Genomic DNA, 23,804 nt, shown 5'->3' on the forward strand with positions numbered 1-23,804 from the left:
CCACTGCCACCCTCTGGTACACCCATGCCACCCTCTGGTACATCACTGCCACCCTCTGGTTGGTTTATCACTGTAGATTATTGGGGTGAAAAAAAGCAAGCACACCTGCCCTGCTTCAACTGACATGAATTAATTTGGGGTTGATTAATGTGTCACTGAATTTAAACTTCCAGTCTGGCTGGCACCTGCTTCCTTATCTGTAATTTGCTTTCTGTTGCAGTGCAATTTTTTTTCACAGGACCTTTGTCACAGGACCTTTGTGGCCTACTTGTAGCTATTCTCTGAGCCTGCTGTGAGGGTCAGAGCAGGGTCATAGAATAGTTGCAAGTAGTCAACTGAACTCTGAAGGGGCCCCTCAGGAAGCACTACAGGGAATGGTTACTAATGATAAGATTGAACTTTTGCACCTGCTGAGTGCTTTCAGTTTTGCAAAAATCCAAATATCCAGCAGCATCCACAAAAAGTAATCCTTCCAGGTCAAGATCCAAATCAAAGTGACCAGCACATGAAGAAAGCACTGGGAGGAGCCTGCTGGACAGGAACAGGAAGTTGGAGACCGTGGGGCACCTCCTTCCTCCCACCCCACCCCCCCAAAATGGACTCCTTGCAAAGAAAAAGTGCAGGCAAATGTCAACCTGAGGAGTTATTCTGATAAAAATCATAATTTTCAAGGTCTATGCTGCCTGCTGGTGGATTTCTTGTGCGAAATTGCAAATTTTGCAATCTCGCAATTGCGAGATTGTCGCTGCTCGCCGCATCTACGTGTTCGCAAGTGTTTACTCCCGCGAAATTGTATCGTATTCTAGTTGGCAAGTGCGACCAAGCAAAAAATCCGCTTCGCACGGATTTTACGAATTTTCGGCAAGTTCGCGAGAGTTCGCGGATTGCGAATTTGCCAAAAATCCGCAAAATCCGCGAGCGGAACGTATTTTACGCTCATGCTTACTCCAGACTAACTACAGGGGGTATGCAGTCGTTTGTGTGGAGGGAGTACATAGCCTATTTAGGTGTAAGTAGGCCTGTGCTTACCTCTGCCCTCCCATCCTACCAGAGATGACCCATCCAGGCACACCTAAGCTCTCTATTGTGTGTGGCTGTCTAGGAGGAATACACAAAGCCAAACTGGCAATCAGTTACACTAAGTCATGGGACCGTAGGACAGGCTCAAGCATTAAATGGTTAAGGCAGCAATTGGCCACTTTCTAAATAGGCATTTAAAAATTATAATATAAAATCGGACTTTACCATGAGAGAGGACTTCTCAATACGATTCCAGAGATACCAAACACAAACTGGTCACCTGCTCCCGTTTGGAAATGACAGTTTATTATATGTATTAAGGTACCTCCAATGTTATCATATGGGAGAGATAGGCCTTGCTGTAGTGAAAAACAAATTTAAGAGTGTTTCACTACCAGGACATGCGAAACCTAAAATGACATGTTCTAATTTTAAAATACATTGAACCCTGCCCTGTGAGCCATTTAGGGCTTACCCTAGGGGTGACTTATACGTATTAAAAAGGAAGGTTTGGGCCTGGAAAAGGTTTACAAACTGCATGTATAGGCTGCAATGGCAGGCCTGAATCATGTTTACAGGTCTACTTAAGTGGGTGACACAATATGTACTGTAGGCCCATTAGTAGCATTTAATTGACAGATCTTGGGTACATGTAGCACCACTTTACTAGGGTCTGATAAGTAAATTAAATATGTCTATTGGGTATAAACCTACGCTACCATTTTTTAAGGAGCGAGACTGCTCATTTCACCACTGCTACCTTGTATTCAGAGTCCTAAGGCCACCTAAAACGAGATCAGCAAAACAATGTAGGAGGTCTGGCAAAAAGTTTGATGGAAGACCACCCTAAGACTGACAGGTCTAACAAGCAGGCACATGGATTGCCTCCTACTTCTCGGTCCACTCCTTTCCGGTGATCTGGGACTGGAAGATAGCTGTGTCTACTCATCTCCCAGTGGTAGTTCAACAAGGATCAGTTCTTGGACTTCTTTTTATCTCTTTACACCATGTTGCTTGGTAACGTCATTACCTCTTTTAACTCCTCAAACCACCTTGTTGATGAAAAAAACAAGGTTTTCTCTCATTTCCAAATTTCACACTGACCTCCATGCACATGTCTCTGACACACATGATGCACATGTCACAACCATCTATCACTGGATGGTACAATGGTCATTGATTCAAAATTCTGTCAAAAAAGGGAATTGCCATCTTTCCATCCTTCTTTGCCCCTTCCCCCATCCACTGCTAACCTATTCTCTCCTGATTCATCAAAAATCACCTTATAAGCCAAGAATCTTTATGTTCTTTTCAGCCAATCTACAAAGATGGAAGACTTCATCACCAATTCAGCCACTGGAGCATGCTTCTGGGTACTTAGCATGTGACACTTCTGCTCAGTGATTCAATTTAACACTGCCAAATCACTCGTCACTCATCAACACACTGGTTTCATCAGACTGGATTACTACCATAGTCTCCTGATCAGCCTAGCTAGTCACTCTTGAACTTCACTAGATGAGGTTCTGAACTATGCAACACAGACTTTATTTTATCTCCCCTGGCATGCTACTGCCTCCACCTATTGTTTCCATATAGGACGGCTAAAAGTTAAAAACAGGACAGTATGTAAATAACAGGTGTCAGCAGTGCTTAACTTGAGACAGTGGTTTCCGGTGCATGGCACTGGCACTGGATTGTTAACACCGGGACTATGACCGTCTGCCACATGGTGGTGGTGTATTTCTATTTTACAGATGAAGACAACAACAGTTGTTTATTCGTTCAATATACAGTAATACCGACTAATAGCTACCGCCCACGCCCTTCCTATAGCACTGGGGGCTTGTGATAGTCTGAATGTGGTGACTATTAGCTACATTGGTACTGTCATTGGCTGCGCTGGCGGGGGCAATAGGTGCCACATGCTGCAGTTGCCTGCTGACGAGGGCCCAGCCACTTTTGTTTTTCAAATTAAGCACTGGATGTCGATGTAATAATAGGTAAGCAGTCCGGCCCTCTGCGATCTTGCTGCAGGACATCAAGTTAAGCACCGCCGCACGACCTTCGACCTTCTGACTACACCTAAACAGCAGGCGCCTGCTGCAGGTTTTGTGACTTTCACCTGGAACGCCCTACCATCTGTGCTTCGGCCCCCGGCCCACTCCAGAACCTGAAAACCCGCACTGAAAGAGCTTCGATTGCACTAGGAGAAACATATACGGGACAGTATATCTGTATATAGTGTATCTGAACAAAATAGGCATTCTGGGCGCTAGACACGTGCTGACACAGTTGTAGTGTCCCCTTGGGGCCTCGTGCTGCTACATGCTGTCCTTGCTAATTATACTCAGACACTGAAGTATTTTGTCACGGTCATTCTGTTTGGTATGTCAATTGCAACGTACATTTCTGATCGCAATGTTACATGTGCTGAACGTAAATAAATAAATAAAATAAAAATAAAGAAACCTTCAAATATAGCGCTACCTTCGATGACACCCCTCCCACCCCCACCACCACCATTGGAAACGTTTAGACTTAACTGCTAAGCCATGATCCCTTGCATGAAACCGATTGTAGATTTATTCATCATTTTCCAATATTGGAATTCAATTTGTTTAGACAGGAAACCACTTTTTTCAATATATTCAAAATGACATGATTGCACTATGTTCACATTTAAAGATACAAGGCATGCACACTGATGTCTAAACCAGGGGAATGTCTTTCTTTTTCTGATGCAGTGTCACTGGATGAGCTGAACTGTTCAGAAGAACTGTTTGCCCACCACTCTCACTGCCACGACTGATAAGAATTTTGTAATGGCTCTTGACTTGTAGAAGTGGCACGAGAAACACAAAATATATATCATTCAGGCTTCCCTATCCCCTATTTCGGTAGAAAAAGCAGCTGTAATTCTGGTGAACTGACCCTCTCACAACCCTTGGATCTACTGCCATTGCACCTGCAGCACTACGAATAGCTACACCCCTGGATTTAGCAGGCAAAGCATGCTGGTGAAAATCTATGGCCCTGCAGTGCTCCTTCATATCATCTACTACTAGTGGGGTCAGGAACAGCTGATATTGGCTCCATATGAAGTACAGGGGTACTCATAAGGGACTTCTGATTCTCTCATTGTAACAAAGGGTATGAGTTGTGTGGAATAGAGACGCTGCTAAACCGAACCCTGTAGAGTGAGCAATGTAGGTGCACAAGACATAGCAAAGGTTGAACAGAGAGAGTTGGTCAACATCCATCAAGCAGACTACGATCTGCCTCCCTTTCACTTGTTCATACTCCCCACATCTACCGAAGCAGAGGTGGAGGATGCTCCGTCTCCCACATCGCAGTAAAGACCTGGAACAGCCTTCCCACGCACCTCCAGACCATCACCTCACTTCTGGAATTCCAAATGGCCTTCAAGATCTGGCTGTTCAAAAGAGCTTCTGGGGCTTGCAAGTACCTGGATACTCTATCAGGTGATTATCTGCACTTTATAAATCCTGACTGATTGATTTAAAAATGCACAAGTGGTGGTGCAAAGCATGCCTGCTTATTGGGAGGTTATTTGACATTAGGCCCTAATTTACATACAGCATCTTTGCACTTCCCTTGGCATTTCTCTGTCTGTTTGTTTGAGATGTAGTAGTAGAGGTGCAGTTGTGTAGTGGCATTATGTAAGGAATGATTTGTTAATCGTGGGTGACCCACTCTGTACCAGTTTCAAGTGACGAACTGTGCTGGGATGTGAGGCAGTGTTTTAAAAGCTCCCTTGGGCCAGAAAGCTGACATATTTTGGAGCCGCACCTGAGGGCCTGTGAGTTATACTGTGATTTGTGCAGATTTCGGCAACATTCCCAGCAATTGATTAAGGACGCAACCCAGAATCACCTAAGTGTCTAGAGATATGCAGCACTATATGCACCAACGTTGGTGAAAAACAACCACTAATTTTGAAGTAAGCGCTACTTGTGAACTGCAAAGGGGCGAAATGTGCTGTGATGTGAGGCAGTGAGCTCCCTCCCTTCCCCCGTTCTGTCTATTGAGAGACTGTATGACATTAGGCTCTCATTTACATACAGCACGTTTCCACTGCTCTTGGTTTGCTAAAGGTGGGTGACCCCCTCCATACCTGTCTCGGGTGACTCCAGAATGCTGAGAGCCCGGTTGTAGGACCGCATGGCACTCCTGTACTCCTCACGCTCGAAGTGGAAATTGCCACATTCGCGCTTCTGGTTTCCAAGGCTGATGCAGTCTGCAGCTGAGAGGTCTCCAAGGCTCGGTCCGTCCTGGATGCTTAGAAGGGTTATTTCGTACAAAAGCGAGGCCTCGGCTGGGATATCAGGGTCCCTGAGTGGAACAAAAACAATACAGAAATGAGAGAAGATGAGCATTACACAGAGAATGAGAAGATTGAACAAGAGGAATTGATCGTCTGCCAATCTATGCTTTCAAACCCTCTTCACTCTGTTCTCTCACTAGAGACCCATGCTCACCGCTCTCTTTATCTCAAACGCGGCATTGACGCGTCCAGTCATTCCTCCACCATCTGCGACCCACTATTATTATGATACACGATAGCGAAGCCCTTGACTTGAGCTTGCTCTGAATTACAATCATTATCTTGGCGCCCTTCACATCAGGTGAATATCCACCCTTTGTGCCTTCCTGCTAAAGAGACGGTACACAACCCCTCCGTATTGAGGATTGTTGCCGTCTGTACTTCTACGCCATATGGTAAATTGAGTTTGGCTCTCGCCCTCCTATTTCCACCTGGTGTTACACTTTTACCTTGAATGCCTTTATCATTCTGTAATTCTTTTGTTTAGATTGGCAGTACCCCGCAATAACCGATCCACTCATTGCCCTCTAATTCATTCAAGCATGGAAACGCACTACTCCATCCAGGCGTGTGTCCTTCACCATTCCAGCCTTTCACATATATATTTTTTCTCTAATTTAGCAATGTAATCTTTCAATACTAATTTGTTTAAATTTAGAATAAATGGTTTATTTATTTATTTATTTATTCAAAGTTTTATATAGCGCGAACAAGATCCTTACAGATATCAGAGCGCTTCACAGATACAGGGGTAGGGGCAACAGGAATGAACAAGATAATGGGAGCAGCATAGTAATCACTAACATAGTAGGATAACAATAATGTACAGAAACATATCAAAATACAATCAGGTAAACAAGTAATATAAGACGTCACAAGTCATTGCTCCCACTACAGAAGGGTTTAGGTAAAGCCTTGGATGTGTGGATGGCTTATACCAATTTCTTAGGATAGAGAAAGCACTGGGTGGGGGCATCGGGAGGGTGAGATAATACACCAAAGTGTTAACATATATTGGTCGGTAGTAAGAGAGTAGCGTAGTAGTGACATCATAAAGTAGGAGTATAGTGCCAAAGAACAAGGTGATCAGTGATACAGAGCGATGCAGAGTATCAGATCCAGTATCTATAAAGTTCAGGAGATCTTGGCCAGAAGGATTGTTTTCACCTCTTTCTTGAAGAGTGCAGTGGAGGAGATAAGCCTGGTTTCCGGAGGGAGCGCATTCCAGATCCTGGGTGCCATTCCTGAGAAGGAGCGCTTGTATGTTTTTTCTTTCCGGAATCTGCGAGGTTTCAGGAGTAGATTTTTTGTACTATGATTGGATCTCGACCCTCCTGATATAGACAACTTTTGCGCGAGGTAGTTGGGTGCCTTGTGGTGCACGGCCGAGTGTGTCATTACTGCAATTTTTAGCTGTATTCTGGCTTCAAAAGGCAGCCATTTTAGAGATTTTAAGTCTGGGGATATATGCGAATGTTTTCTTGAGCCAGTAATGAGTCTCGCGGCAGCGTTCAGGGAGGCTCTTAGGGGTGCTGTTGTGGAAAGCGGGAGTCCGCTGAGGGCCACAATTCCGTAATCTATGCGAGGGATGACTAAAGCTTGTACAGCAGTTTGGAAGTCTTTGGCAGGGAGGAAGGGTTTAAGTTTCCTCAGTGTGTTGATTTGAAAATTAGCCCCTTTTGTGGCTTTGCTAATGTGCTGTTGCATGTTGAGCTTGGCGTCGACTGTGATGCCTAGGGATTTCGCTGAGTCCACGATAGTAGGTTGGACATTGAGTGCTGTTAGGTTATTGAGCCAAGTTCGGGTGGTGGAAGTTTTCGCCGGGGGTGAGATGAGTAGGAACTCAGTTTTCAGCGCATTTAGTATGAGGTGATTATCGGCCAACCAAGATTGTGTGTTGCTAAGTGTGGAATTCATAAGTTTGATATCTTCCGGGGATTGTAGCTTTAGGTAAAGTTGTGTGTCATCGGCGTACATATGGAATTGAACATTGGATGCTTGGAGCAAGGTGGCGAGCGGTTCCATGACGAGGTTGAACAGTGTGGGGGAGAGGGAAGATCCTTGTGGAACACCTAGATCTGCAGGCACCGGTTTAGATAGCACATTGTCGATCTTGAACTTCTGCGACCGGTTATGAGGAAGGAAGAAAACCATTTGAGAACAGTTCCCGATAGACCCATTCTAGTGCTTAGCAGCTCCAATAAGTTCTCATGTTTGACCGTGTCAAATGCTGAAGAGAGGTCAAGAAGGATGAGGAGGCAGGACTCATTGCGGTCAAGGATTTGGAGGGCGTCATCAATTATGTGTGTCATAGCTGTTTCCGTGCTATGTTTCGCTCGGAAGCCTGATTGGTGAGGGTTGAGGAGGTCAAATTGGTCAATGTGTTTTGTTAGTTGGAGTTGGACACATTTCTCCAGCAGTTTGGCCAGGGTGGGGATATTGGTGATGGGCCGGTAATTGTTCAGGTCAGACGGGTCAGCTGTGGGTTTCTTGAGTATAGGTGTGACTTGCCCCACCTTGAGGGAGTCTGGGATGAGACCTTGTTTTTTTTTTTTTTTTTGAAGACCTTTATTTGCAACATTAGGATAAACATGTACGGGCCTACAACAAATTCGGCCGGCCACAAATCAAATACAATCAAGAGGCAAAAGAGGCAACACGAGGCCAGGTGGCAGGCAAGCAAACATAATCGAACAATGCTAGAAATGGGATAAGCAACAATAACGGCCCAACATCAGGATCAATGAGGTCTATTTTATAATGAGGGGACAAGGCTCATGGCTGACTCACAAATACGGAAAAACCCAAATACAGGATTATACCCATGCCAGAACGAGAGGAGGAGGGGGGGGTGGGGGGGAGGAGGATGTAAGGGCATGATACGACCATAGCACAAAACAGACGCAAAATGTAGTGGAGAAGCATACAAGTGCTACCAAGATCTAATGACCCCCACCCAATAACACACTAACGGAGGCAAGGGGAACAGAAAAATGTACGAAGCAAGCCCACTTCTCACAATACGAGCCTGGGAAAAAGGGGGAAGGGGGGGGGGGAAGGGGGGGGAGAAGGGAAGGGGGGAAAAATAGGAAAGAAACTAGGCGGAGGAAACCAAAAAAGGACAGAAAAAGGGGAGGGAAAGGAAGGGAGAAGAACAAAATGAAGAAAAATAAAAGTGAAACACAATCGTGCGAGACGGGCGCCACCCCGGGCCAAGCAACCCGTGGCTAATAGTACAGAAGAAAGTGGTAGCTGGCGAAAAGAAGGGTATGACAATCGCAACGAAGCATCGAAACCGAGAAAAGTGGCAAAGCAATAGACCCCAACCCACCCAAGCCTGAGAAGCGAGGACAGAAGCGGCACCGCTATAAAGGGATAGAAAAGGGCCATAGAACCAAAAGAAAACATCTGAAAGACCCCACCCACCCGTCCCACCCCGCACCCCTGCAGAAGGCTACGGCCTACCCTCCAAACAGCGTGCCTGTCGCCCTAATCCGAAACCCGAAATATAGTGAAAGAAAAGTAAAGGAAGAAGACAAAAAGAGAAGGAGATGAAATACAAAACAAAAAAGAAAGTGTGAGGGAGGAGCCAGAGGATATGAGCAAACACATTCGGCCACGACCCTCCCCGGCCAACAAATGAATAAGTATCAAATCAGTACTACACCTTCACATACAGCAAGAACCACAGGGAGGGGGAGGAGGGAGAGATCGTAACGTTTCCCCGTGTCGGGAATACAGACATCAATGCAACGGGCCGGTAGACCAGCAAACTATCATGTCATGCAACTCACCCCCAACCCTTCCTGATCACGAAACCAACCCAATCAAGGATAATGTGGAGCGGACCACCCAACAAAAAATAATCATAACGTAGTCCAGAGTCACGATAAAGATATAAAGCAGGTAGAGCTTTCGTACGGAGGGAATACAAAAAGTCAATTAAGCAAGTCAATTGTAGCAGTAACGACAAGGCAAGCAAAGGCAAGCCGGAGTCCAGGTGCGCAGTTCGACAGTACAAAGGTATCCCTCCAGAACAAAAGTTCGAATCCAACAAAGCGGGAGCAAACAGCGGCCCACCATGAGTCCCAGGCACCCGGGAAGGAGCAGATCTCCGCGGCGTGTGGAAGTCCTCGGAATCCAGGCGACGAGGAAGCAGAGGGTCAAAAGTCACCGGCCCATCCAGCGGCCGAAGAACAACAACAGCAACTCCTGGCGCAGCCGAAGGGGGTGAAGCAATGGCGGCATCAGGGCGATAGGGGTGCATGAAAGAGCGGCAGCCCAAAATGGCGGCGAGCCACACGGGGTCAGCAGAGGCACCGGGGGCCAAGACAGCATACAATGACATCAAGGCGTCCAGGACATCTCCGGGCGTGAGCGCCCGAGTACACACCCAGGCCTCTGCACAATCCGGCCGGCAAGGAGCATCGGTGCAGAGCGGAGTGTCCCCCACGTTGTCGGCAGCCATCTTGTGAGTTTCGCCGCCCCACACTCCACCGTGGGCCCCCAAACAGTTCCCAAATGTAGGACTTTACAGACCCCCGGAGGCTCCCAACAACGGCCTCACCGGCACAGGATGGGAGAGCGCCCGATGGGGGGGGATCCTCTCCGAGCAGCGGCAGGCCCCACAGGCGAGAGCCAGGCGCGGGGTCCAGGACCGCCGGACAGGACAAAGGCGAAGGGACCCCTTCATACGGTCAGCCCCCAACACAGCTCGTCCCCCTCCAGCCGCACGGCCCAGTCATCGGGCCGGTTCAGGATCCCCGGGGCACACGCACAACGGTTCCCACCAGTGGCTCACTTTCGCGGCCGGGGCCAGCAATCTCTTCTCCGCCGGTCGGGTCTCGCAGGAATCTCTTCTCCGCCGGTCGGGTCCCGCAGGCGAGGTCCCGGTCTCAAGCGCCCGGAGGCCCCAATCTCACCGAGAGCACAGCTGCGGATCCACAGCACCCAGGGACCTCCGGATCAGACGGTGAGTAAGAGTGGGTGTTCAAAGTTCGAATCCTGTATGGAAGTAGCGTCGCAGTGCAGGATATATGACAGGATAGTCGAAGTTAGCCGGAGGGTCGACGGAGCCGAGCTAAAAGGCGGCCATTACGTCCGCGAGCTAGGCTCCTCCCCCGGATGAGACCTTGTTGAAGGGAGCTGTTGATGATTTTGGTCCAAAGAGGGAGGAGCAAGGGGATGAAGTCTTTTACTGCATTAGCAGGTAGGGGGTCTGTGAGGTGATTAGAGGGCTTCAAGGTGCAGAGTAGTTTGTGTATTGCTTCTTCCGAGTAGGTGTCGAAGTACAGCCAGGATGCCTTGTTTTTAGGTTGAATGTTAGACATTCTGGTGTGGTTGGGGAATCGGCTTAAATCCATGACGAGGTCGTTTCTTATGTTGTCGGTCTTTAGCTTAAAGAAAGCAGAGAAGGCTTCACAGTGTGGGGTGTCGCTTGTTGCGTTGTTTGATTGTAAGGGATGTGTCTTTGTTTGAGTCTTAATTAGTTCGAACAGTTTTCTTGGCCTGTTTTTTGCTTGGTCCAGCTGACGGCTAAAGAAGTCCGACTTTGTGCGCTTTATTTTCCTAAAGTAGGCATTTCTCTTGTTTTTAAGCGTTTTTAGATGCAGTGATGAGGGGTCAGATCTCCAGGTACGCTCTGCCATTCGCATGGTTCCCGCCGGAACAGACAGGGCTTTACCCCTCCATTGTAACCATACTAACCTGTATTTGGCAATTGATAGGTTAGTCATAATTTGCTTTTAAATACTCTGTTCTGGCTTTTAAGTTCTAGTTTATCCTATAAATTGGATTCACAACTTCACCAGCACAAGTGACCTCGCAATATTGAGCAATTTTTGTCTACAATGGGCTACATGTTCGGTTGACACATGGCCATGTATGTGCATGGATTGATGGATTTCAGTTTTCCTGAAGACTCAATACAATCATTTATAATCTCCCTTACTCCTTTACTTCTCTTTCCCTTGATCACCTGACCTTGCTTTTTTTCTCTTCTCTTTCTCTGCATCATTTTATCATTCACGGACATTTTTAGTCTCAGCCAACAAATTCCTAGTGTCCCGCTGATGATCCCCATATTGTAAGAAGGGATTGTAATGCTTTGAAATATTAGTACAATGACTACTGAAATCGCTATGTAAAGAAATTATGGTAACATTGGTACTTTAAACCTATATGTGACATAATCTGCCTATTATTTCTACTGTCACTTTGTTTTGTTTTTTTAAATGTCTGAGCTTTGAAAATCTTTCTTCCTTGGTTCGTTGTTCCCCACATTAATGTTTTGTGTTACATGTTTGAATAAACAGATTTATATGTCAATTGAGACTTTTCTACATAGGTCTTATTTTCCCTCTATCTTTTATGCTTGCTTATTCTAGAATAAGGGACCGTTTGTTCCTTTATAAATTACCAGGTAATAGCGTTCAAACACTGGGGCCCCCAAACTGCTAATACCCCCCACCCCCTTCTCCTCTCGGGCAGAATGTGCAGTTTGGAGGACCTACCCTAAACCTACTCTTGTTCCAGAGTAAACTGCCCAGCATCGCATTTAGGTCTCGAATCTATAAATCTACCTCTTACGGTTCCCCCAAAGTATATTCTCTGAAGAACCGCTTGTTAGCATTAAACAAGGATGTTGCAGAAGTCATGAATTTTTCACACCAGTCTCGAAATGGAAACCTGTGCAAACTATAAGAAGTTGCAAAGATTTCTATAGACCTTCATGAACGTTGCATAAACACATGACATCTTCATGCACCCCTATTTCTCATCCCTCTCTATGACCCGACAGGTCAACGCCGTCACCTTTAGCTGCTTCAACACCCTCCGCATCCTCCGAAAGACCTTTAAATGGACCCCCCCGAATCAAGAAAGACCGTCACCCACGCACTCATATCCAGCAGATTGGATTACGAGAACACCCTCTACACATGGATCAACAAGCCTCTGCTCCACAAGCTCCAGACATACAGAACACTGCAGCAAGAGTCGTCCTCAACATCCCTTGACACAAGTCCATCACCCAACACCTGCGCAACTTCCACTGTCTCCCCGTAGAGAATAGAGTCACTTTCAAGATACTCACCCACGTCTACAAATGCTTCCACAACATCGGACCCTAAGACATCAACGAGAGGATCTCCTTCCACGTACCCAAGAGAAATATTCGATCAACTGACCTCGCCCTCGCCAAAACCCAGCGCAGCCGCAAAGCCAGGACAGGTGGAAGAGCCTTCTCCCACATTGCGGCCAAGACCGGGAACGAGCTCCCGATCGACATCAGACGCGCACCCTCCCTAAACATCTTCAGGAAGACATTCAAGCCCTGGCTCTTCGACTAAATGGGGCTGCTAAAGCCCCCCCAGGCGCCTTAAGACCCTCACGGGTGAGTAGCACGCTTACAATTCCCCTGACTGATTGAATGATATATATATCTTATTGTGACTGGTGTCAAACAGAACTTTCAGGGTACAGAACTATAGAATAAATTACATTCATACGCTGACGTTCAACTTGTGAACACGACAAGGGACTGACTGATCGAGTTTAAAATTAATATTCGAATAGCAATTTAATTTAAAAGGCATATTCAGTCGAGGCACCCATTGCACCATATCCCAATATCCACTACATTGGCATTCGTATTCTTAGTTCTTGCCAGGATGAACGGAAAAACACATCATGCCACCTGTTACCTGCCTAGGAGACCGAAGGCATAAAGGGCGTCTGTGAGCAAAAAGGATTCCTCTCCCAGCTGCATGGACTGCACGCCCAGCTCCAGCGCCTGAGGAGAAACAAGAACAAGACGGAAATGATGGAATCACCCGTGACAGAGCAGGAAAAACATGGGCACAGTTAAACAGCATGTGCCCCATTGCTTCCACACACAACCCTGTAGAACCCCAGTCGTAAACATCTTCCAAATGAAGATGCTCTAGCTGGCCCCGTGACAGACAAGGAGGCTGGCAGCCCGGATGTCTGTTGGAATTCATTTACTGCAGTTTCCATGGGGTAGGTTTGTGGACTGTACTTCACACGTGTTAAACTTTACACGGCCATGCTACTGGGTCGTTGTGAAGGAAACAAGATTGCCGTAAATATGGTGCAAAATAGTAGGATGCATGATCACAAAATATTATGTTTTATATATGGTCCAGTATTTATATCGATGCCTCAATATTGACTACACATTGTCAAGTTAAGCAAATGTGGAATTAAGAATACTACATTTAAACTCCCCAATATATGCGTACGCTGGTTGCATATTGATGGATGTATGTCAGTACCACGCATGCTTTTACAACGCATGCCTTTACCACGCAACTTTTACAACGCAAGTCGTTACAACGACTTGCGTTGGGGGGTGCTGGATAGTGAATAGTTTAATTTACTATTCCAACTCCAGTCCCCGTGGATAGTAGGGAAGGTTTTGGATAGTAAATTAACTATTCCCTATCCTGGAGCGCCCCCCAGCGCAAGTCGTTGTAACGACTTGCGTTGTAAAAGTTGCGTGGTAAAGGTACTGCTTTGTAAAAGTTGCATTGTAAACGCTGTTTACCCATATTGATAGTCTTAGCAATTGTCTTATAGTGGCACCATTAATGTTTTAAGCTTGAATGAATATCATTTTTCTAGATTTCGAAATGAGGGAATGTCTGTTCTTACAGTATGTAATTATAAGAAAGCAGTTCCAAGTCCCACAACTTGGAATGTGCTCATGTGTTATACAGAAACAGTGCAGCGTTCAAGTTGTTAGAAGCCTAAACAGACAGCTGTCTGAAAACCAACAAGTTAACGGCAATGAAAGAGAGGCTCTCAACCCTAAACCAGATGCTGAGATATACCCAGGTTCCCGGATGATCAGCCACGCAGTGGAATGACTTACTCAAGTACAAGCAACACCTTACCAAGATGACAGATTTCAGAATAAAGTTCCAGACCACCAGTAGAGCCGTGGCAGGAAGCGGCCCATGACACAATCAATGAATCAAGTTGTATTTGTACAGTGCGGCTAATCCAGGTGCAGTGCTGCAGGTATCAGTTGTAGCGTCAGGTATTGAGTTCCTTTCTGAAGTTGTTCAACAAGATTGCAGGGTGGAGGGGAGGGTGTTCCAGGGTTTGGTGGTGAGGTGGGGGAAGGAGTATCGTCTGGAGTGGCTGCAGCGGATACGAGGTGTCTGGGCGAGGGCGAGGTGTGCAGAGGGGAGGTTTCTGGTCGGTTGGTGGAAGATCAGGTGGTGGTTCATGTAGTCTACTTCTTGGTTGTGGAGGGCTTTGTAGGCTTAGGCAATGAGCTTGAAATGGCATCTCTTCGGGACGGGGAGCCAGTGGAGGTTTTTTAGGTGCTGGGTGATGAGTGTCCTCTTGGGCAGGTTGAGGATCAGTCTGGCTTCTGCGTTCTGGATTGTCTGGAGTCTTTGGTATGGTACCCCAGTACCCCAAAGCATCATAAATGCTGCGAATGAAGATCCTACATAGGAGCAACATCCACAATTGAACAGTCAAACCTCTGAGAACAGCAATCCCCATGACAAACAAGTAAAAATCTGGGCTTAGTGCCACTGACTTTCACTGATGTTCACCTACATAAAAAATACGAGTAAGAGAACAGTAAGATGCAGCTAATGAAACTCAAAGAGCCCTGGTTCGAGGTGAAGCTAAATGTAGTGCTAATCCATATCATGGGATTCTGCATTAGGGTTGCAGAGCAGCTGGGAGGGAAGAGAGCTTAGTGTCAGAGGGTAATATTGGTAGCAGGGGACCTGTCATGAGTTATCTGAGCTGGGAAGTATGGAGATTGTGGAATACAGGGGACCTTGTCATGTCACCTCAGATGGGCAGTTTGGAGACAGTGGTGTTCCTGGGACCCTGTCATGAGCCATCTCAGTTGGGCAGTCTGGAGACGGTTGTATACAGGGGACCCTTTTATGAGTTCTCCCAGCTGGGCAGTCCGGAGATGGTAGTATACATGTGGGGGGAAGGGGTAATTGGAGGGGTATACTCAGCTCGTTTCTTCATGGTTTGTTTCTAGTAGGCTTTTAATTACGCGGATCATTTTGTGTTTTTTCCATGGAGCAGGTTTTTAAAGTGTGTCTCCTCTTAATGTAGTTCCAACTGAATGAGTATGGGGTGTGTAGACAGGTGAAGGGACTTAACAAAACGATGTTATAATGAATCAAGGTGCTGGGCATTATGGAAAAATAAGAAAGTCCGTAAGGAGAGAAGTTTGAGGTAATGAACCAGAAGTCATCCTACAGAAATGTTTAATTTCGTCCCACTGTCACACACAGATGGTTGCACTAAAAATGTATTTTTGCCAATGAGGCATATACGTTATCATTTTGTGGGTTGCCATTAAATTGGGTCTTGTTAGCTGTGCTCTGTGGGTGCTAAAAAAAGGTCTCTTTAAATGACTATAAACCGTGAGGTAGATGGCTGTGGGCAGGTCCACTTTACTGTGTGAGGTACAAGCATTTGCGAGCTGTAGTGGCAACTTTTTCCTAAAAGGTTAGTCCCCTTTAAATGAACTAACACAGTGGATTGTCCAAGTGGCCGTTGATGTTTGTTAAAAATTAGCTAACAGAAAGGAGTAACATGAGGTTAGACGGTTCATTGGTTGCTATTTCAGTAGCCAAGAGCATGAGGTGAATTCTTGACAGCTGTCACATGGTCCAGGGCACAGATATGACTGAATATTTACGGGAACCTTGCAAACGTGCCTCAGGTGAGATTGGCGTCATATCTCAAATACATGTTCAGTTAGTAGTTCGCTCATGCTAGCTCTGCTCACCGGATGTGTTCTTCTTGAGGTCGACGTAAGAGGTTTCTTGGCACTCGAGACAGGTATTTTGCAAACTAGCTTGCTCAGCCCAAATTGTTTACATTGTTGTTACTTATGAGGGCCATCTACCATCATTCTTAGACGCTTGTGCTGGAATAAATCTACTAAATATATACTAGGTCCAGGAGGAAAGTAAAATATGCACATTTGGAAAAGAGTAACCATGTACCAATCCAAGAAAGAAGTTGTATATTTTCATTGATTGATATTAGTAGGGTTAGGCTTTCTATTGGAAGTATGGACTAGGGCTTCCTTGTGGAAAATGACTAAAATCGGTATACATAAGCGGCGTTCATTTATGTTCACCACAGCCACTGTTGAAAGTAGAGCGACAATCATGAAAACAGTAGCCACGCCATCTTGTCCCTTTTAGGCCCCATCGCGAAAGTAGGTGGCAGCCATTTTTGTGTCACGACCTCTCTGCCCACTGCCAATAGCCTGCGCGCCTCTCCCACTCACACCCCAGCCTCGCAAGCATTCCCCCGCGCCCCGGCAGCCCCCGGTTTCTCCTGCTTGGACCATAAGCGCACCTCTAGCACGACCCTGTCTCCGAGCCACATCCCGTGCTGAACCCCCTCGCTCTTTCATCTCATTCAAAGAACAGGCCCTTCTTTAATAACCTCTTCCTCCCTGCCCGATTGTCCAGCCCGATCCCAGGCCATCACCTAGCCCGGCAGATGTAGTTTATTGCCCCCTACAGTAGGGCCCCGCCTCACATCAAAGGAGCGGTCCGGGTAAGGTCGTGTAAACACGACGAATTGCGAATTGATTGTTTGATTGTTTGAAAATACTAGTATTACTCATTTGACTGTTTCTGAGAGATTCTCTATTTGCAAACAAGCACGGAGTCGCCATACTCTGTTTAGTCTTTGCAGATAGTGAAGGGTAGGTAACGCAGGCCTTTGCCCCCGTTGTAACCCGTCATGCCTACTTCCCTCTCCATTTGATTGATTGTTATCCAAGCATTTACTGTTTTGGAATTGGTTCTCTTTGGATCATTCTCTATTTACAAAAAAGCACAGAGTCGCAATACTCTGTTTAGTCCTTGTGAATAGTGAAGGATAGGTAACGCAGGCTTTTGCCCCCGTTGTAATCCGTCGTGCCTATTTTTATCCCTCATTTGATTGATTGTTTGACCGAACATTGATCGTTCGGAATTGGTTCTCTTTGGGTTATTCTCTATCCACAAATAAGCACAGGGTCGCAATACTCTGTTTAGTCTTTGCGGATAGTGAAGGATAGGTAGTGCAGACATTTGTCCCCTTTGTAACCCGTCATGCCTATCTTTGCCCCGTTTGTTGGTAGGTGGTTCAGCCCGGACCGTTTATTAGAGGTAGATCATCCGGCTCCGCCGGAGGACGCCCCTAATAAAAAGGACATAAATATATATATAAAAAAATTGCGGGTTAGCCGCTGTATCGTGCTAGCAAACAAAAACATAAAAATCGTTAGGAAAACCAAAAGGAATCGAGTAAAATCAGTAGGCCACTGATGGGATCTCTTTTCTGACCTCACTAAAATAGAAACATTAGGAACAACCCCTCATGAGAAATATGAAACTAATGAGAAGAATCGAGCTCGACGCCATGATGGCTGCAAGACAGCTCGGCTCCACCGCCCACCCCGCCCAAATAACGACAAACCCTATGCAAGCATTATAAATATATACAACACTCCAGCAAAGTAACGTGTTAAAACTTTTATTAAACAACTATTTAAAACTTTTTATTAAACAACTATTTACATGGCAGCCGGCTGCAACAACAAACCCAACGCATTCGCCGTCTGCTTAACGCTGTTCCTGTCCCGCCTTCAATGTTGGGCTACTTTGAGCTACTTTTTAGTAGGCTTTGGGCTATAAAAAGTCTACAAAAGCCATCAGCCGGCGAGGTAGCGTCGGTAGCGGCCAGTTGAGCGAATAGGCCGGAGGCTACCCAACGCGCCAAGACCTTGCTGGCAGCCATCGGCCGAAGAGGTCGTCGGGTGGATGGCCCGGAAGCACCACGGCCACAATGTCGTTGTACGGGCCTTCCCATTCGTCCGCCCTGAGGTGGCATCGGGACGGCGTGGGGTGCGCCGGGAGGGAGAGGCGGCGCGAACGAGCCTCCCCCACCTCCCCAGGTGGAGGTGCCTCAGCTACACCCCAGCGCTTCACTCGGCCAACTGAGTTGCGCCCGCTCTTGCGGCACAGTGCCTCGCTCGGCCAGCTGAGTTGCGCCCGCTCTTGCGGCACAGTGCCTCGCTCGGCCAGCTGAGTTGCGCCCGCTCTGGCGGAACAGTGTCTCATCCACCATCCAGCTGAATTGCACCCGCTCTTGCGGTGCAGCGACAGGCGACTGCCACGGAGCTCACAAAATGGCGGCCGACACCCCGGATTTGGGCCTGGTCCATTGGAGTGGCGCTGGGCTGCCTTGGAACTCGGATGCTTGCCTGCTCGGGCATGAGCCCCACTCTTGAAGACGTCCTCTCAGTTTTAAAAATTCTTCGAAAGTCACTGGCCCTCGGCTCCCGCAGGCTTCCGGTGGGGGCCACCGCCACTGTTGCTCGACTATCCCCCATGGATATGCCACTGCCCCGGACGACCGCCACCTTATCCACATCTGGTATCGGAGGAAAGACTGATTCAACGTGTCGGTGGAGGGATACACCTGCTGTCCCGCTCTCCGGAGTGGCCACAACATTGTCACAAGATGGTGGTGCTCTCGTGCTGACACCGGCCTTTGTACTGCCAAACTCGATCAGCTCCGGTGGGACCTCAGCGGGAACCGGTAGGGAAGATTATGCCTTCCTCGCCTTTAAGCCGCAGTCCACGCCGCTTGTCCTCTCTGTTGGCGCTAACGAACTTTTTGGACTACCGAAAGGGATTCTGGTCCGGCCGCTAGTTGTCGGAGGCATTTGAACTATACTCTGGACCCACCCGGCCACGCCCCAAAATGGCGCCAGTATAGGCGAGACTTGCAACTCCTTATGACGTTTTAGTTGCGTAGCCTTGATATTATGGGATATGTATACGGTCCTTGAGCACGTGGCGGGCGGGGAAGGGTACTGACTGGGCATGCGGACAACCCTACTGATATTGGTTCTTATTCACTATTGATTATTGTATTTTCGAAGTAATGCTACTCATGATGCTCGCCCATGGTATGCGTATAAACGATTTTATTGTAACTGATCTTGTTTTACTTTCAATTATAAAATCAACCTTCATTGATCCTGCAACCATTTGTCTCGTTTGAGTTTTTACAAGTAAAATGAAGCAATTTTGGTTATGAAAAATTAGAAAGGCATGGTACATACGAACAATGCGAAAAGAATAGTCAAGATCTGTCGTATTTTTGCATTCCTGCAGCATAAGCAATAGGTAAAAGACTCGGATATTTAGATATATCTATGAATAGGACGATAGACCAGTTCCTCTGGGCTGCAATGCCGAGATGCAAGGTACTGCTTCCCACAGAAGATAAGTTAGGCACGTGGTAGGTAAAAACATTTTCGTGTTTTTGCGCGCTGATGTGCTTTGTACGCTGTCACCCCCCCCCCTTCTCTTTCTCTGCAGGTTAATATCGGAATTTCAGCTGGAGTATGGAGAAGACCCAGAATGCACCGTGTTACACGCAGAAAGAAGAAGAATTGTATGGTATGAATGCGCGCGTGGGCCCCGATTTGTGTTGTATGAATGCTCATGTGTGGCGCACGTCTGGGTTGACGGACAAATGCTTTTTTTTGTATGACTAAAGGTATGGATCGAGCGGTTAATGGAATAAGAAAAACAAGCCCAAACATGATACCTGCATGTGAAGGACGAGAAAGAATATAGCACTTACCCTACCTAGGAACGACTCTCTCTCCCTCTCTGGAGCTAGTGAATGGGAGAGTGGCCTACGCCAGAAACTTGAAGGGTTATTGTAGTACCTCGGACCCCAACCGATATCCCAAATGAACGCCCTAAATGACGCGCACCAGTGAGTCAACTTAATGTGCAGACTAGATGAGAAAAGTTAAGGATACCCCGGGTTGGGATTCATCTAAAACCCCCCCTCAGCCCAGAAATTAGGGATATTGTCATGTTTTAGATTCACCCCCTCTTCTTCCATCTTCATAGAAAAGTCAGAATTGCACCATCGCACATCCGACAGACACCCCTCCTTTACCTCAACTCGGATCGTCATTTGTTAGATGTTGGAAGGCCCCACCGTGAGTATAAGCACGACTGGACCAGTGTCCGACCAATTAAAAGGAGTAAGTATTTATTGAAGCGAGGTTACCAACAGAAATTGTCTGCTATTAGGAAGGAAGGAGAACGAAGAGCTCGACCCCCAAATGAATTAAATGGAGTACTGAAAATATGCAACACGCATGAAAAGGCTCTTTCGCCAAAAATAGCCCTCTGTTTTATCTTAAGTTTTCGTACTTGATGTATGTACTGTCGCACCCTATCTGGTATTTGTGTTTACGTAAACTATGAATTTATGTTTTCCCTCAACTTGTGTTCTTTTTACGTGAAACTGACCCGTACTGATCTATATGTGTGTGCACTGAATAGCCTATTATTGTACACGTCTCTCCCTCTGAGGGCTCCCTCGCTCCCTTTTGAATAAATGACGACACTGTACCTCGCCGGTACGGGAATAATTGGCTCTTAGACACGACAGTGTTTGAACAAATTGACAGAAACAAAACGATCGTATTTTTGTCATATTATTGCCTCTCCTTTCTGTAAAATGATGAAACTTAATTGGCTGAGAAAGAAAGGACAGGTGAGACGACTGATGTCCCCTAATCTGACACTTAAAAAGAGAACTATATGTCAGTGGCTTTTGTCTTAAGTACTTTGGTAACACCACCCTCATCGTTCGGATTACCTCCGCCCATTGTACAAAAATAGAATGTCCGATACGTCCCCGTTCCTCCAGAATGGTCCCAGTTCTGTACCAGCCGTCCCAGAAAATCTTAAAGACTGTAGCTATAGTCCCATGATAACAGCATTTCACAATTTTTATAAATTAACAGACCTTGAAGAAACATATAGCTCAACAGGATTTGTTGTAGACAAACGCGAGTCTCTACTGAAGGAGCCGGTTTGAATTCGATAAACTATGTAATTTTTAGACATCAGACTTCTTGCCACGTTCGCAACTATAAGTGAGTAAAACACCAGACAGACGTGTTGTTTGAAAATAAAAAATGCTTGCCAACCTGCACTACAGCAATGATGCATGAGTTAACAACATACACCGATGTAAGGATTACTAAGCATCCACCCTATCGTGACCAAAGAACCTTTCCCCAACTACTTGGGGTTGGGAGAGAAATTAAAGTGTGTAAACATCTTCCCCTGCCAATTCTCTAAAAATTGTTTTTTATATACTCATTCAAGGATAACGTGCAGTCGTCGGGAGGAGAGAGGCCGGATGTGACGCACAGCCTGGCTGCAGATCGGGGAAAATCTCTGACCTCGACCTAGGGGGAGCCGCAGAGCAAAGAGTTGCGGGACAAGGCACCGTTCTCAGCGTGGAAAGTGAAGGAAAGAAGGGCCACCCAGAAGCCCCTGCACGTTGATGAGCTCGTGTCGAAAGTCCCAGCCCATTGTGCCCGATTGATTGGCCCGCTTCCTTGAAATTTCTGCCCTCCTTGGTCCGTTTCAGATCTGATCCCACTCCACCCTCTCTTCCCTCGGCCTCCCAAAGCACGCCCCCATAACCCCCCCTTTTTTCATATGGAATTTTTTGAACTTGACTCTGAGGACAAACACAGGACTGTGGTCCAAGAGCAAAGAATGGCCACACCCTGCAACGCGAGATCTGAAGTAGAGCCGGACGCGTAGCTCCACCGCCGGTGCTCAACAGCGCCAACGAAAGAGGAAGAACGATGAGAGCCTACCAATGATGGCTCGCTGTAAAAAGACACTGGACAGACGAACCCTTTTTGAACATTGCCACCCCTTGACTGTCCCTTGTCAAGTTGAATTTCTCTCCCAACCGCTTCATATTGATTACCACCCAATTGAGTTTTCATAACCTTACATCGGTCGCTTTTCAATTGTACCAGGATAACTAAGAAGGCGTTAACTCTATACCTTGATGATTGTAGAACACCAGTTATGCACATGAACATGTTGTTTAGTTTTGATCCCCATGGAGTCCAGACCTCAAGTGATAATAGCCCTTATTCTGCCAGAACATTTTCTGTATGACATCATGCTTGTATTCGAACGAATTTCCTACATCGTCTAAATAATGTCCCCGTCTCCAAGGTCTGACGTATGACACAGCTAATGTAATTTTATATGCACTGCCTCCTCGCCTATCGCATTGACTACATGTGGTTATGTACGATTCTGTCAACATTTATAGTAGGATTATTTCCATCTGCCCGTAATGCATATGGGCTACCAAAGACCTCGATAGACAGCCCAGCCACATACCTCCCTTATTAGTATAACTAAAATGTCAGCTTGTACGTCTTTACCTCAGACATGAACAGAAATGAACTTACTCATGATAAAAACTGGGGACTGTGGAAAATGACTAAAATCGGTATACATAAGCGGCGTTCATTTATGTTCACCACAGCCACTGTTGAAAGTAGAGCGACAATCATGAAAACAGTAGCCACGCCATCTTGTCCCTTTTAGGCCCCATCGCGAAAGTAGGTGGCAGCCATTTTTGTGTCACGACCTCTCTGCCCACTGCCAATAGCCTGCGCGCCTCTCCCCCTCACACCCCAGCCTCGCAAGCATTCCCCCGCGCCCCGGCAGCCCCCGGTTTTTCCTGCTTGGACCATAAGCGCACCTCTAGCACAACCCTGTCTCCGAGCCACATCCCGTGCTGAACCCCCTCGCTCTTTCATCTCATTCAAAGAACAGGCCCTTCTTTGATAACCTCTTCCTCCCTGCCCGATTGTCCAGCCCGATCCCAGGCCATCACCTAGCCCGGCAGATGTAGTTTATTGCCCCCTACAGTAGGGCCCCGCCTCACATCAAAGGAGCAGTGGTTAATCAATACCCTCACACCTCCAGATCCGACCGATCGCCCCCTTTCCCGTTCCCAGCAGAATGTCCAGCTGCGCGACAACCACCACATGCTGAGGTCGAGGTGGGAACTCTACTGTAAATGTTTGTGGGAACGGGGGTGAAGCGGGGATTCCGAGGATGTCTTTCCGTACATCAAGTATTGACAAGAATGTGTTTCATGTAATAAAGAAATAAACCTGTGTATAAGAAGCCAGGCCTCAAGGATGCGGGGAGAACACCTCGAGAAGATACCCTGTTGTCTGATTTGACGTGTTCTGCTCCGTCGGAATAAACTCCTGTTTCCTGCCTTCTGTCTCCAGCGCCTGCCTCTTTGTTTGGTAATCTCGAATGGTATGAGAGGCGGCTAACGCCGGGCAAATACTGAGGGGTTCTTGGTCGAATTCGGCCCTACCTTTCGACATCCTGTGCTATTGGTTGCTTGGACTAGGGTTGAGACTACTGGTAGGGCTAGGGCCTCTATTGGACGTGGAGATCAGGGTTTTTGAAACTGATTGAGTGTTTGGACTAGGGCAAAGATTGGCTGTAAGGTCCTGGTCTCCTATTGGTTCTAGATT

At 46.8% G+C, this 23,804-nt stretch overlaps 1 protein-coding gene across 1 annotated transcript in view; it reads right to left on the reverse strand.

Annotated features, from left to right (window-relative positions):
* The window catches only part of LOC144824150 (uncharacterized), a 325,877-nt gene that overhangs the window by 196,988 nt on the left and 105,085 nt on the right, over positions 1-23,804 (reverse strand). The window contains exons 3-4 of the mRNA XM_078683279.1: positions 13,072-13,160; positions 5,159-5,376 (exon numbers count right to left, since the gene is read on the reverse strand). Coding sequence (XP_078539405.1) covers positions 5,159-5,376; positions 13,072-13,160 — 307 coding nt within the window. The remainder of the gene's footprint in view (positions 1-5,158; positions 5,377-13,071; positions 13,161-23,804) is intronic.

This window comes from Lissotriton helveticus, chromosome 3_1 (assembly GCF_964261635.1).
Source record: "Lissotriton helveticus chromosome 3_1, aLisHel1.1, whole genome shotgun sequence".
Classification (NCBI taxonomy): Eukaryota; Metazoa; Chordata; class Amphibia; order Caudata; family Salamandridae; genus Lissotriton; species Lissotriton helveticus.